Below are 15823 nucleotides of genomic sequence, written 5' to 3' on the forward strand. Positions count from 1 at the left end.
TTCCCACTAGGCCGAGGCAGAAATGCCCCCCTTTTCACTTTGGCGTTATAGCGCCACCACCAGCAGGTTTAATTTAGCAAACCAAATTTTTGGAACAAAATCATGAATGCAGTGTCCGATTGCTGTGAAAAGCCTAAGAAGAAATGGAACCCTTTTCACATTGTCCTATTATAGCACCACCAGGAGGCCATGATAACCTACCTGACCTGGTGGAGACAAAGTCCGAGCCCTCACCCACGCCCTCCGCCACCACAAAGTCCGAGCCCTCACCCACGCCCTCCGCCACCACCCCGACCGGCAGTTCGTCCACTTCCAAACAAAGGTAATACAAAGGCATACTCATTATGCAGAATGTCCCATTTCACAAGTTTTCAAAATGTAGGCTATGAAAGGTATACAAATCTTTTGAAAAAAGCAGATCTACAAGCTCACCAAAGCATTGTGAGCTTGTAGATCGGCTATTTTCAAATGGCCGAAATGAAGTGGGTATAATGCATGTTTTGTAATAATAATCAAAATACCTACAAAGTAACTAAAGTTTTCAAATAATTGTAGTGGAGTACCATACCATATTTACCTCTGAGAGATGTAGTGGAGTATAAGTAAAAATACAGAAAATTGGAAATACTCCAGTAAAGTAAAAGTACCTCAAAATTGTACTTAAGTGGGCTACAGTAGGCTACTTGAGTAAATGTACTTAGTTACTTTACACTGTGGTCCGTGGGGTTTTTCTCCTTGATAATTGCTCCACATTGTATCACCCGTTTGCACTACAAGGCAATTGTTATTGTCTTTCTTGCTGTTGTAATCAAATAAATCATATTTATCACCATATTTCTTCTAACTTGTTTCTCCGTCGCCATTATAAAGTAACGTGCACTGCCGTGCAGTCAGTCAGTGCTGCTCACGTGCAACGATGCACATTGAAAACAACCGGAGTACCTCGCCCCAAAACACGCTCGCCCCCATTTTCTTTCGCGTACCAGTGATTCTAATACTGCCGGATTTGCCCTGGGGCGACGGTGTTTTGGGGTGACTACGTCAGTGGACCAACGGTGACTGCAACTGACGTAGAACTGCGCAGGGGAAATGAATCGAATTAATTTAAATCTAAAAGGCTTATAAATATTGAGGAAAACGAAGGGCATTTTGACTATAATTTCAGTTAGTTTTAGTTAGTTTTGTAAACACACAATACAGTTTCAGTTAGTTATCGTTTTTCTTTTTTCTTTTAGTTTTTATTTAGTTTAGTTAACTCATTCACTGCCAGAACTTTTTTTTTTTGCGTTTGCCCACTGCCAGAGATTTTTCATTGAAAAAAAAGTACTCAGGAGCCGAGATACAAAATGTTTAAGTTTTAAGTTAACAAGGAAGTGGATGGGAGTCTAGATCTTCAAAAAAATCAAAAATCATATCTCCTTGGTCTTTGGGTTTTTTTTTATTTTTTTTTATTAAAAGTCGTTTTAGTCGTTCTTGCCAGACAGGGCTTAAAGGACAGAAGTCGTTTTACTGAAATGTTTTTTCACCTTTAGTTTTCGTTATTTCGTTCCTTTTCGTTAACTATAATAACCTTGATAGGCTCCAGTTTTCAAATGTGCATTTAAAATCTTGGTTTTATCAATTAACTGGCTGTGCGCAGCGGAGGGGGGCGGGCCGAGTGTGTGTGTGTGTGTGTGTGTGTGTGTGTGTGTGTGTGTGTGTGTGTGTGTGTGTGTGTGTGTGTGTGTGTGTGTGTGTCTGTCGAGAAACGCTGCCCAAAACACACTCGCCCCAAAACACACTCGCCCCTATGTTTTTCGCCGACCGAGGCCGCCAGATATACCCGGGGCGAGTGTGTTTTGGGACGAGGCGTTCTTGTAAACAAGCAGTGAATGAAATCAAGTGTTGCTGGTGGAATACAAGTCGGAAAGAAAATAATCAGGAGCTCAACAACATAATAAGAGGATACAAGAGCTATCTGTGCTAGCTGCAAAGTGTGCATATTTAAAAAAAAGAAACAGAAAGTGATAGACCCCCGCCACGACTCAAACTAGCGACCACGTTGTGAATAATAACAACCTCCTGGTGCTTCCAAGTTGGGGGGTAGTTTGACCAAAACCGAAGGTATTGAAGAGGAGGACACGGAGAATGTTATGATCATCAGAGATCAGAGGATTTAGCAGCTGCCCAGCCATCCTACTATATAATTGGAGTAACCTCTGTCTGTCTGTCTGTCTTGGGTCGACCGGGTATGGGCTAGTACTGATAATGTTAGGAGCAATGGACCTGGCAACAGTGACACTACGACCAGGTAGGGTCCAACCAAGTGTTTCTAAATGGACTGCAGTCTGCACAGAACCCTATCCATCAGATCCAAAGTAGACTAGGTAAAGACCATGTATTATGCAAGTACATAATGAAGTTGACCAAAGTTTCTCAGCTGCATTATATTTGTTATTAGTCTGTCTATCCTCTGAAACAAAGGGGTTTATAGTGAGAACTTGGCATCATTGTGAGCTCCTTATTGGATGTAATTAATGTCTTGACAATCAAATCAAAGCCTCTTAGGCCTCTTAGTAGGTTGTATTGTCCAGTAAATACAGATAATTTCAAATGCATTTCTGTACAGTTTTTATTTGCATAGTAGTTCTATTGTAGTTATTATTATCATACTCCTATTACAGAGAGGATTTCATACCCCCCACTTTTTGCAACAAAAAATAATAATAATAATTGTGTATAATTTTTTTGATAATAAATCGTTAAAATCAGACAAAAATAAGAATGAAATAACATAACCCTAACCTAACCCTAATCCTAACCCTAAAACCGAAATAAAGTAACCAAAAACTGGAAAAAAAACAACACAATCCGCCCAATAACCGAAAAAAAAATTGCGTTTAGTTTTGTTTATTTTTACTAAAGACGGAGACCTCGCACGGCAGTGTAATTTTCATAAAATTCAATGTTGAACAACTACTTGATCTATTTATTGGCTGAAGTTAATAGTTTGTTTAGAAACACGGTGCGTGTCTGACATGCCCTGAACCCAGGACAGAATTCATGCTCATGCTCCCCTCCCCCCCGGACATCCAGCACGAAATCGAAATTTTTATCAATTACTTCACATGAACAATGTTGGTGTAACTAAGATATTGGGGGGGGGGGGGGGGTGTATATATATTTTATATACATAGATTTACAAATAAAAGACAAATTATGTTGAGGTCACTTCCTCATTCTTCTAGTCTGTTTGATGTGAGTATGAGAGGCGAACTGAGGGCCAATGCCAATCAATCTGTGATAGGCCTCTTTTCAGACTGTTTTCAGAGAGACCACGTAGGCTTTCACGACTAGAGATTTTTACTGGTCGACTAAAACGTTTTTTTTTTTTTTTCTTTGCCATTGTTTTAATGCCATTACTATTATTATTATCCTCCTGCATTTGTTTTTATGCCGTTTTAAGAGAAGCGCTTCTGGCACAGCATGCAGCGTCTCCAAGGATCCTCAAAAGGGGGTTAATGCCCAATAATAGGCTATTATTGGGCATACTTTTGACCCCCTTGTGATATAAATAATGGCAGGAGGATAATAATAATAGTAATGGCATTAAAACAATGCAAATACAAAAAAAGAAACACTTTTTTAATAAAATTTTTTATCAACTATCCGACTAATAGGCCTACCAACAAGGTCGACTAGTGGTTTAGTCGACTAGTCGACTAGTTGGTGAAAGCCCTACGAGCAAAAGTCCATCTGTGATCAACCTTCAAAAGTAATATTGTTGACAATACAGTATCTCACATTGCACAAATATATATATCACTCAAATATGCAAATACAACTGAGCCTTTGATTTGAAGTGTTGTGTAGGCTACTTGGAAAATGTGATTAATCATCATTGCATCCTTAACCACAAAAGTCCCCCCATAACCCCAAACAAGCCCCTAATACCCTCACATTTGCCCTGCATTTTTCACAGCTGACTTTTATACCAGGAGGCCGACTTATGTAAAACACAGCTTTTGATATTACTCCTTCAGATTGTATCCAAATTTCACACAAATCGGTACACATGATCTCTATAGTTATGTGATCAAGACGGCTGTGTTTGATTTTTCATATTCCATCCTGATTGGCTAAGATTGACATCTAAAGTTTGCAGGAGTGGCCTGTTTTGAACAAAATGCAGCATATCATGAATGCAGTGTCCGATTGTGGTGACACTTTGCACGCAGATTTGCACTAGGTTGAGGAACAAATGCCACACTTTTAACATTGCCCTATTATAGCGCCACCAGGAGGCCAATTTTTGCACATTGTTTTTTTTTATATTACTCCTATACAAATTGTGTCCAAACATCACGCAAAACAGGTACACATTATCTCTCTAGTCAAGTCATCAAGTGATCTGGTTTTTCATATTCCATCCTGATTGGCAAATTCCGAACATTGCTGGCCCATAATAATACTAATAACACCTGACCTGGCGGAGACCTGTGCTCCATGGAGCACTTTTTCTAGTTTTACTATCGTATCCATGCAAGAACCAAGAAAACAAATGTAAACAAATAAAAAAAAATACAAAAAAATGTAATAATATCATAAAAGAAATCGAAGAGATGTTTGATGGACTTCCAAACATTCTGCTTAGACTGCTGCAGCATAGCCTGTTCACTGGACAACTGCCTGTTGGGGACAGACACAGACATCAGAGACAGGGCAGACAGACAGACAGACAGACAGACAGACAGACAGACAGACAGACAGACAGACAGACAGACAGACAGACAGACAGACAGACAGACAGACAGACAGACAGACAGACATACTTTGAGAGAGCAATGTCTTTGTCCTTGTAGTTCTTGTTCTCCTGTTGGACCGTTTCCCACACAGACACACACACGCACGCACGCACACGCACACGCACACAAAAGGGATACATCAGTCATATATACTGTACAGTACGCATTTGAAAATACAATATTATTTTGATCAGGACAATTATGATTTATATCTCAATCTCTGATGAGAGCTTGTCCATAGCTTCTATATCTCATATCTACTGTATGTCTCCATTGCATGGACACACGCACGCACGCACGCACGCACACACACACACACACACATTTGACAAAACATTGTTGACTGAAATATGAGGGGAGAGGAGGGGTAATATTTGCTCTAACTTTGTCTAACTTGTCTACAAAAAATAAAAGGAAGTCGTTACAGTCACTTTGTTAGAGAATACTGGGACAGTGGGAAGGGGAGAGCTGACAATATTATTAATTGTATTAAAAAGGATTTGGGGATTTCGCTTGCTATAATATTGGCAAAATAAGAAGCTCGCACATCCTTGACAAAGTTATTGTACTGGATTAAAAGTTATCTTAAAATAATACGGTCGGCCTGGAGCTTGGTGGCTTTCCAGAGGCGCTCTGCTTTTTGACATCTCCGTTTAACCCTCTAAGACCCAGCGATGCTTTAGAGCAACAATTATATTTTATAAAGAAAGGAGTTTAAATAATTTGTTTTTCTGTTATTTTTTCACCTCTAAATCCTCATTGGGTCCTATTGTTTAGTCTTACAATGCCATTGGCCAGGATATTTGCATATAAATACCCCCCACAGAGCAAGGAATCATCACAACTTGAAAAATCTCTGTTGGAACAGATCTCTTTTTTCTCTGGAAGATATTCCTCACAAAAACGTAAGTAATATGCCTGTAATATTTGTTTTGGTGAACATTACAATGTCTAGAACATGTACATATGTTATTATTGTGAAATATATGTCCCAAATTTAAATTATAGCATGATTCATACTTGTTGCTTTTGGTCAACGTTGGGCCCTCTTGGTTGCAAAAAATACAAGGGTAGGCCTAATGTTCACCTGCTACTGTTCAGCCTTATATATAGTTTTCACAATAGATTTAAACAGTTATATGTGTATTTCCCCCACTTTGCATTACTATATATATATATATATATATATATATATATATATATATATATATATATATATATATATATATATATATATATATATATATATATATATATATATATATGATATATTGAGCTGTAAGCCTCAGAAAATGTCCACCCAAAGTTTCTCTTTCCCCCTAAACAATACATATTCAACCATAGTTTAACCAATATATTCCCTTGTTATTTCTCAGTTTGTTTAATTTTCTTTCAATACTACAAGGACAGTTGGACCAATGTGGTAATTTTTGGGGGGTTGTGGGGGTTGTTCATTATTCATTCGAGGGGTGGTGGGTACTTAGGGGCAATGTAATGATGATGACCACTTAGGGGCAATCATCATCAAACAATAGGTTGGCCAGACAGGATTGTATGACTTGTGAAATGTTGTGAGCAGTGATGTGTAAGAACTTGTAAGCACTACTAAATGTACTAATGGTATGTCTTTATTTCATTTCAGAATGCCACAACAACAGAAAGGGCCTCGCTTCACAGCAAGGGATGTTCTGGATATCGTGATGAACGGAGAGAGTGATGTTGACATAGACATCAATGAGACTGATGAAGAGTCAGATGAAGAGGACTGTGGCGTGGGGTCCAAAGAAAACCAACCACCCGAATCACCCAGTGAACCCACTGACCGCCCAGCAGACATTCAGCTGCCCCAACTGACCAAACCCGCTCATCGCCGTGATTGAAGATATCAATAAAATTGATTTAAAAATATTATTGGTGTTATTATTCATAATGTATACTGTTCTGAGGCCAAATATTATTCATAATTGATCTGAGGCCAAATAATAAACCATATAAATGAATCATTAAGTTGTTTTAGTGAAGTAATTACACATTTGCCATGTTATCCATAAAAATGCCTATAGGAAATGTTGCTATCTGATAGACCCAACGTTGCTAAATGTCAACACTTGCATAAAAACTTACCAAAACATTTTTTTTAAAAAAACATTATATTTTCCTCTTCAAAATACTCCTACAAGACCATCTGAAAGTTTTTTTTTTTTTTTTTGCAAGTACAAATATATCCGGGTCTTACAGGGTTAAAGGAGCGAGTCGCCTCTGACAACCAAGGGGAGGAGTTTACAGAGGGAACAAATCTAGTTTTAAGTGAAGCAACCTCATCTAAAATGACCAAACAGTGAGAATTAAAAGAGTTAGGTTCTCAGCATCTATTTGCAAAGGCTGTCCTAAAACTAGTCTGCTGTCAAAAGCGGCAGCAAATTTCTCCATAGAAGACTAATTTAAAAAACGTGAATGCTTCTCTTTCTTACCAATTAAACAGTTAGAATTAAAAGACAGATTAAAAGAAATAAAATAATGATCAGTCACAGAGAGTTCCTCAGTACAGGCATCGTGGATGTCTAAACCTAATGAAAAGACAAGGTCCAGAGTATTTCCCTTTATGTGTGTGGGTCCTGACACATGCTGACTGAAATTAAAATATTCAGAAATGCTTAAAAGCACATTTGTTAGTAGTGTCCTTAATGTGGCAATTAAAATAACCTAACATCAGGACTCTCTCAAATTTGATGATAGAGTTTAAAAAATCACTAAACTCAGATAAAAAATAATTGTTTGGACCGGGGAGGCGATACATTAAAATACATTAAAAAGGATTAGAGCGTCCAACTTTGGCCATTAACAGCTCAAAGGAGGAGAAGGAACCAGGGTTCACTGTCCGGGTTAAGAGGTTTTTTGTGGACCACTGCTAGGCCACCCCCTACTTGACCCGTGTTCCTGGGGGCACAAATGAAGGCACAGTCTGCTACAACATGTGTGCACCTGTGTGTGTGTGTGTGTGTGTGTGTGTGTGTGCACGTTTGTGTGCACGTTTGTGTGTGTGTGTGTGTGTGTGTGTGTGTGTGTGTGTGTGTGTGTGTGTGTGTGTGTGTGTGTGTGTGTGTGTGTGTGTGTGTGTGTGTGTGTGTGTGTGTGTGTGTGTGTGTGTGTGTGTGTGTGTGTATGTGTGTATTTTTCCCTCACCGGTTTCCTCGTTTCCATGAGTTTCTTGTCTTTGTGTTGCAGATCGATGTTCTTAATCTCCAGCTCTGCCTTAAAACTGCCCAACTCCTTTTCCAGCTATAACATATGAAAGGAAGGAAGGAAGGAAGGAAGGAAGGAAGGAAGGAAGGAAGGAAGGAAGAGACTATTTCAGTAATAGTTATGGCTCTATTAAACACATATTAATGAAGACGGACAGATAACCAGAAAACACAACGCCTCTGGCCATAGCTGTTGCTAACGGAGGCATAACAAAAGGGTTCAATGCAAACAAGGCGTCTTCTATGAAAGACAGACAGACAGACAGACAGACAGACAGACAGACAGACAGACAGACAGACAGACAGACAGACAGACAGACAGACAGACAGACAGACAGACAGACAGACAGACAGACAGACAGACAGACAGACAGACAGACAGTCAGACAGACAGACAGACGGCCAGTGTGGGTGATGAAAAAGCCGTTTAGGTGACGTCCCACGACTGTGGTGACCTTAAACAGCCACTATTATGGCCAGTGTGGGTGATGAAAAAGACGCTTAGATGACGTCCTGGAAATGACATCAAAATCATCCCATATCGGCTGTGATCTGGCCTTGTCCTGAACGTCACCGAACAACGTCATCATGACGTTCAGGACTAGGCCAGATCATGGCCGATATGGGGATGATTTGAACGTCATCGCGATTAAAGAGTCGCTTAAATGACGTCCTGGAAATTATGTCATCTAAGCGACCCCATATTGGCTGTGATCTGGCCTAGTTCTGAACATCACTGAAAGCCGCCACCACAACGTAATCTGGGTTTGTGTCTCCCATTTTGGGCGCATTTGAACAAGTTGTCGTTTACATTTATACAAGACACTGGCTGATATTGATTGCACCGGTTCTTTCAAATCGGCCTTATGGTGGCGCTATTACAGCCTGCTTCACGTTTTGGCCTATAACTCTTAATACATTTTTTATAATAATGATAATACATTTTATTTGTAATGCACTTTATATTTGACACAAATCTCAAAGTGCTACATGGCATAAAAAGTTAAGAAAAGGGTAACAATGATCAAATTCAATGCAATGCTAAGAGACCCCCCCTCCCCAGTACACAACTAATAAAAAGTTCAAAAACACACAAAGGCATCAATAACTCTTGAACCGTAGGTCATACAATCAAAATCTTGGATCATGATGCAACTCCAAATATAGGCCCTGGCCATTTGTGCCAGGCTAGGTTTTCAACATTTCACGTTTTCTTCCAAATACACTTTTTGCTAGTCCTCCTTTCAAATATTGTTCAAAAGTCACACAAATTGGTACATAGTTTCTCTGGATTGGAGTCATGTGATGAAAATGTATCACTCAGTAAGTGTGTGATAGATTTAATTCCAATTGGCTATGACTGTCATCCAAATTTTGAGGATCCTAGGCTATAGGCAACCCTGGAGGGGATCTGCACACTTTTTTAGGTTACTCTGTCGCTACCAGTAGATTTTTTTCCCCCTTCAAAGTAAAAGTGACTGAACTGCAGGGATTTAACGTAACCTTGGTGGCCACTGGCCAAGCTGTGGGAATAGAAGAGAGGATCGCATTTTCCTCCCGGACTGGATGGTCCGTGAGTTGTAATTTTACTCCTGCTATCAACCCTGATTAAGAACATGTACAATTAAAGCCATAATCCTGGCTTTAATGGTACACGTTCTTAATTAAAACTAATATTATTTGGTTTAGCTATTTTATTTATTATAGCAACACACACGTGTTCAGTGCACAAACACATGATCAGTGTGCAGTGGTGAGCTGTGGATTTTTGAGCTATGGGGGCTCTATTTTATGACGTCACGGCGCGCGCACGTGCACGCGCGCGGGCATGTGCACATAGCCACCCAGGGGTACACCCCCGCATTCCTAAACCCCCCCACTCCTACACACCCCCATTCCGAAAACCCCCCCCCCCCACTCCTACACCCCCCCATTCCGAATTTTTTTTTCGGAATGGGGGGGTGTAGGAGTGGGGGGGTTTTGAAAACTTGGAATAAACCCTGCCATTCCGAAAAATAGATATAAATCCTATCTTTTTTTTTTTTTTTTTTTTTTTGCGGGGGGGTATATATGGGGCACCCCCCCGCAAAAAAAAAGAAAAAAAAAAAAGAAAAAAAAAAAGGTTTTTTTTAAAGTTTTTTTTATTTATTTTTATTAAAAAATAATTTGTGGACTGAAGTTGGTTTGCTTCCACAATCCATAATGATGCATAGATATAAATCCTATCTATCTAACTTTTTTTTTTTGCGGGGGGGTGCATATGGGGCACCCCCCCGGAAAGAAATAAAATAAGAAAACATTTTTTTTTAAAGTTTTTTTTATTTAATTTTTTTATTAAAAAATTATTTGTGGACTGAAGTTGGTTTGCTTCCACAATCCATAATGATGCATTTTCGAACTAAATTAATTAGGCTATCTGCACTTCCACAACGTGTACTGTACATATATACAGCCCACTGTAGGCTGACATTTTGGGGGGTTTTAGCTATGGACCCCAAAGCTCCAAGCTCCACCTTAGCGCCGCTAATGGAGCGGTTTCAGAAAAGAAAAATGAAAAAAATGAAACCAAAAAAAAAAGGCGTGTCTGTCTGTCTATAAATCTATCTAAATATCTATCTATCTATCTACCTATCTATCTATCTATCTATCAAACTATCTATCTCCAGCAATGTACCGCTCAGCAACATGTTGTTCAATAAATAGCAGATCTACAAGCTCACAACAACTGTAATTGTGAGCTTGTAGATCTGCTATTTTCAAATAGCGTATGTATAAAATATGTCTGAATTGGTTAGTGATTCATAATATAATAATTTATATCTGCGAAGTGTAGGATTATTATAATTATTATATTACAACTAAAGTAAGCGCATCGGTTAGTGTGATTGAGTGCGCTTCCGGCCTGGGTCTGTCTGTCTGTCTGTCTGTCTGTCTGTCTGTCTGTCTGTCTGTCTGTCTGTCTGTCTGTCTGTCGGTCGGTCGGTCGGGAAGATACGTAATTCTCATCTCTGCTGATGTATTAATTGGATTCAGCATATGTGGGCACTAGGGACATCTTGGCACCAGGGAGAGTGGGCACTATGTGCATTGCCTGTGAGATTGTATTCTTTATTAACATTGATTATTAACACAATTTTTTCCCGGTGCCCAGTCTTCATGGTTCCCAGATTTCCCTACCGCCCACTCTTATCCACCCTAAGTGCCCACTCTTCCAAGTGTCCACATGTCCCTAATGCCCACTCGTCCAAGGTGCCCAGTTAGCCTTAGTGCCCAGAATGTTTTGGTGTCCCCCTATTCTGGCTGTTACCGTTACTACATAAATACACACTGCAGTTATTTCCACACAGCCTACAATCTATCTATCTATCTATCTATCTATTTATCAACAGTTTAGCTGTTCATTCTTGCGCGATCTTCAAACGGAGGTATCCAGAGGTTCATTCATTTCATTGGTCAAATGCAACAGCTTCACAAATCTCGCGCTCTCTCTCTCTCTCTCTCTCTCTGTCTCTCTCTCTCTCTCTCTCACTCTCTCTCTGCGTCAAATAAATCAAATAAATAATTGTATTGTGTGAGCTTGTAGATCTGCTATTCAAAGGATTTTTATACATTTGAAAACTTGTGAAATGGGACCTTCTGCATAACGAGTACTTTTACTTTTGGTATTTTAAGAACATTTTGATACCAATACTTGGGCTTTGTAGGATACTTTTACTCAAATTTGAATTCTTGACTTTTACATGTTACAGAGTAGGCCTATTTCTACATTGCAGTATTGGTACTTTTACTTTAGTAAAACATTTGAGTAATTTTTCCACCACTGATGCGTATACTATTCATGTGAGATGTGACAAGTGGGTTAATTAGCGAGAAAACATCTGAGAAACCTGAGCATGTGAGCGTCTCTGAGTAGGCCTACGTGATTACTGACCCGTCAATCAACGTGTGCGCAAAAGTGAGCTGTGACAGAACATCAACATTAATGTAATAATAATAATATTAATAATAATAATAATAATAATCATAATCATAATAATAATAATAATCATAATCATAATCATAATCATAATAATCATAATAATCATAATAGCGTAATAGTACTAGTAATAATAATAATAATAATAATAATAATAATAATAATAGCATAATAATAATAATAACAATAGCGTAATAGTAGTTGTAGTAATATTAATAATATGGGTAATAATTATAATAATAAGGGTAATAATAATAAGGGTAATAATAATAATATTAGTTTTATTATTCCTAATACAACATTAATGGACTGAACCAGTCTGTCTGTCTGTGTGTCTGTCTGTCTGTCTGATATAAATTATTATATTATGAACCATACACTAACCACTTCAGACCTATTTTATGCATACGCTATTTGAAAATAGTAGATCTACAAGCTCACAATAACCGAGCTTGTAGACAGATCGATCTACAAGATACATACATAGATACATAGACAGACAGACAGACAGACAGACAGACAGACAGACAGACCCAGGCCGTGGAAGCGCACTCAATCACACTCCCGATGCGCTTACTTTAATTGTAATATGATAATAATAATTATAATAATCCTACACATCGCAGATATATATGAATCACTAACCAATTCAGACATATTTTATACAAACGCATACATTATTTGAAAATAGCAGATCTACAAGCTCACAATAACAGTTGTTGTGAGCTTGTAGATCTGCTATTTGCTATTATGTTGCTGAGCGGTACATTGCTGGAGATAGATAGTTTGATAGAAAGATAGATAGATATCTAGATAGATTTAGAACAGCCGCGCCAGAAGACTGCAGATATGGTCGATGGATCGGAAATTGACGTTGGTGCCATGAAGGATCGACTACGTCGGTATGGGGGAGACAATTTATTCATGACTGATAGATAGAGTGGCGGCCTTTCCTATGTTTCACCCGTTTCAATTGAAACGGTGAAAAACAATTTTTTTGAATAAAAATAAATAAATATTATTATTATTTGTTTTTTTTAAAAATATTTTTTGACTTGCATCCCAGTCCGGGGCCCGCCTCTGGCTGGCCGACGTCCAAGAATTTCATGCAAGAAGAGGATGTAGATCTGATTGAATCAGGGCTCAGCTCAAGTGAATCATGTGAGTGAGTTGTTTTAGCTGTCTGTCCATGGTGGAAGTGCAGATAGCCTAATTAATTTAGTTCGAAAATGCATCATTATGGATTGTGGAAGCAAACCAACTTCAGTCCACAAATTATTTTTGAATAAAATAAATAAATTAAAAAAAAATGTTTTTAACTTTATTTTATTTTTAATTATTTTTTAACTTTTTTTTTTTTTTCAGTCCACAAATTATTTTTTAATAAAAAAAATAAAAATACAAAAACGTTATTTTTATTTATTTTTGCAGGGGGGGGGGGGGGGTGCCCCATATGCACCCCCCCACAAAAACAAAAAAAAAAGTTAGATAAGATGTATCTCTGCATCATTATGGATTGTGGAAGCAAACCAACTTCAGTCCACAAATTATTTTTTAATAAAAAAATAAAAAACTTTAAAAAAAACTTTTTTTTTAACTTTTTTTTTTTTCAGTCCACAAATTATTTTGTAATAATAATAATAATAAATTAAAAAAAACTTTAAAAAAAAAAAGAAAAACTTTTTTTTTTTTTTTTTTTTTTTTCAGGGGGGGGGGGTGCCCCATATGCACCCCCCCACAAAAAAAAGAAAGAAAAAAAGATAGGATTTATATCTATTTTTCGGAATGGCAGGGTTTATTCCAAGTTTTCAAAACCCCCCCACTCCTACACCCCCCCATTTCGAAAAAAAAATTCGGAATGGGGGGGTGTAGGAGTGGGGGGGGGGGGTTTTCGGAATGGGGGTGTGTATGAGTGGGGGGGTTTAGGAATGCGGGGGTGTACCCCCACCCAGCTGTGGCTATGTGGCTATTATGTGATTATTAATGGAATTATATTTCTTATTATTTTGTTGCATTGTTAATTTGTTGTTTTTATTTTTGTTTCAATTAATTAATTATTTTATTTTCCTTTTAGTTTTATATAAAAGCCCTTTACATAGACTCACCCACACATAAGTAGTTAAAATAATCAGACAACTTGTCTTTGTCTTGTCTCAGAGAACTGGGTCCTCTGCTAAGCGATCCCCTTCACACTCTGCAGTGCAGAGACTGTTGTCTCTCATTGTGAGAGGAATGTAACACATTCAATTCAATTCCATGGCTTTTCTCGATTAGCCTAATGTTATGCAAAGCAGGCAGGTAGAGGCTATTGAGAACGGCTCGCCACTGACGGAGCGAACCCCAGCCCCCATAGTGTCAGAGCTAAGGGGTCGCCGACCCCCTGAGCACCCCCTAGAGCTCACCCCCAGCAATACGTTAGGGTAGTTACACATTCAGATATATCAAATATTTTAATAATAAACAGACCCCTTTTGATACAAAAATAACCCACAGGAAAAGCCACTGCACCTATGCAGACATCAGATGCAGTGTTGTCCTCGCGATTTCAGAATGTTGTTTTATGACAACAGCTTGTAAATCAACGCAATTAGTTGAAGGCTAGTAAGACTGTCAAATTATCAGATTTTCAATAATAAAATCAGGATTGAAAAATATGTGATTTGACCAATATTACAACTACTTCATTAGCCTCAAGAAGCTTTCAGTGGTAAAGTATTCTGTCTGTGGGATTTATGTTAGTTGAAATAAGGTTATATTCTGGGCCAGATCTGACTAGTTATGATTTGACTTGATCTGGCCTCGATCGGACTCTCTCTGATTCATCCAGGACGTCCTTTTTCGTGGTCAGGAATTATTTTGGTTGAAATCAGGTGATATTCTGGGCCAGATCTGGCTATAGTCTTGGTTTGACTGGATCTAGCCCCAATTGAGACGTCACTGATGCTTGCTGGGAATCCAACCGCTATTACTTATTCTGTCATTAGATTTGAATAAGCCATAACTTAACATGACCACAGTACACAGTGCACTCGTCTATGTTGCTCAGCAGTTGCTCAAGTTGAGCTCAGAAGCTTGGAGTGTTTGCTCGGAAGATACAAAATTATAGGGAACATTGATTGTGGGTGGTTGGTAATGAATATGGTATTTTATGACTGTTGTTGTACAACACATAACCCAAAGTCTGTTTATACTTTGACTATATACAGTACTCATGATATCAGGGATCTCCATATGGGAATAAAAGGGACAAGTACTGACAAATACAGAGATCTCCATATATGGCCATAAAAGGGACAAGGACTGACAGACACACAGATCTCCATATTTGGCCATATCTGTCACATCGGCAGTGACACGTAGGTGTCGAACTCTCGAGGTTGTTGCTGCATAGCGGCCCGAATTTCTAGTATCTCATGATCTACTGTATGTCTCCAATGCATGGATGTGTGACTTTAAGCAGTGTGTAGATTTGATAAACCTAGAAATGCATTGTGTCTTTATTTACCTGTTGCTTGTCAGCAAGTATCCTCCTCTTCTCCTCCTCCTCTGCTTTCAGCCTTTCAGTCAAGGCCTCTTTCTGTGATTCAGACTCAGATTCCTTCTGCTTGGACTGCTGCAGCATGGCCTGTTCACTGGACAACTGTCTGTTAGGGACAGACACAGACATCAGAGACAGGACAGACAGACAGACAGACAGACAGACAGACAGACAGACAGACAGACAGACAGACAGACAGACAGACAGACAGACAGACAGAGATATCACAGACAGAGATATCACAGACAGACAAGCAGACAGACAAGCAGACAAGCAGACAGAC

At 38.7% G+C, this 15823-nt stretch overlaps 1 protein-coding gene across 5 annotated transcripts in view; it reads right to left on the bottom strand.

Moving 5' to 3' along the window:
• Nucleotides 1-2595: 2595 nt before the first annotated feature.
• The window catches only part of LOC308098652 (uncharacterized protein), a 40279-nt gene continuing 27051 nt past the window's right edge, over nucleotides 2596-15823 (bottom strand). For all 5 annotated transcript variants that reach the window (XM_080447060.1, XM_080447059.1, XM_080447057.1 and 2 more), the window contains 4 exons: nucleotides 15508-15646; nucleotides 7968-8063; nucleotides 4812-4852; nucleotides 2596-4668 (listed from right to left, as the gene is read on the bottom strand). In XM_080447060.1, the coding sequence (XP_080303186.1) occupies nucleotides 4509-4668; nucleotides 4812-4852; nucleotides 7968-8063; nucleotides 15508-15646 (436 nt within the window). In that variant the 3' untranslated portion in view covers nucleotides 2596-4508. The remainder of the gene's footprint in view (nucleotides 4669-4811; nucleotides 4853-7967; nucleotides 8064-15507; nucleotides 15647-15823) is intronic.

This window comes from Gymnoscopelus braueri (genome assembly GCF_963280865.1).
Source record: "Gymnoscopelus braueri genome assembly, chromosome: 2".
NCBI classification, from domain to species: domain Eukaryota; kingdom Metazoa; phylum Chordata; class Actinopteri; order Myctophiformes; family Myctophidae; genus Gymnoscopelus; species Gymnoscopelus braueri.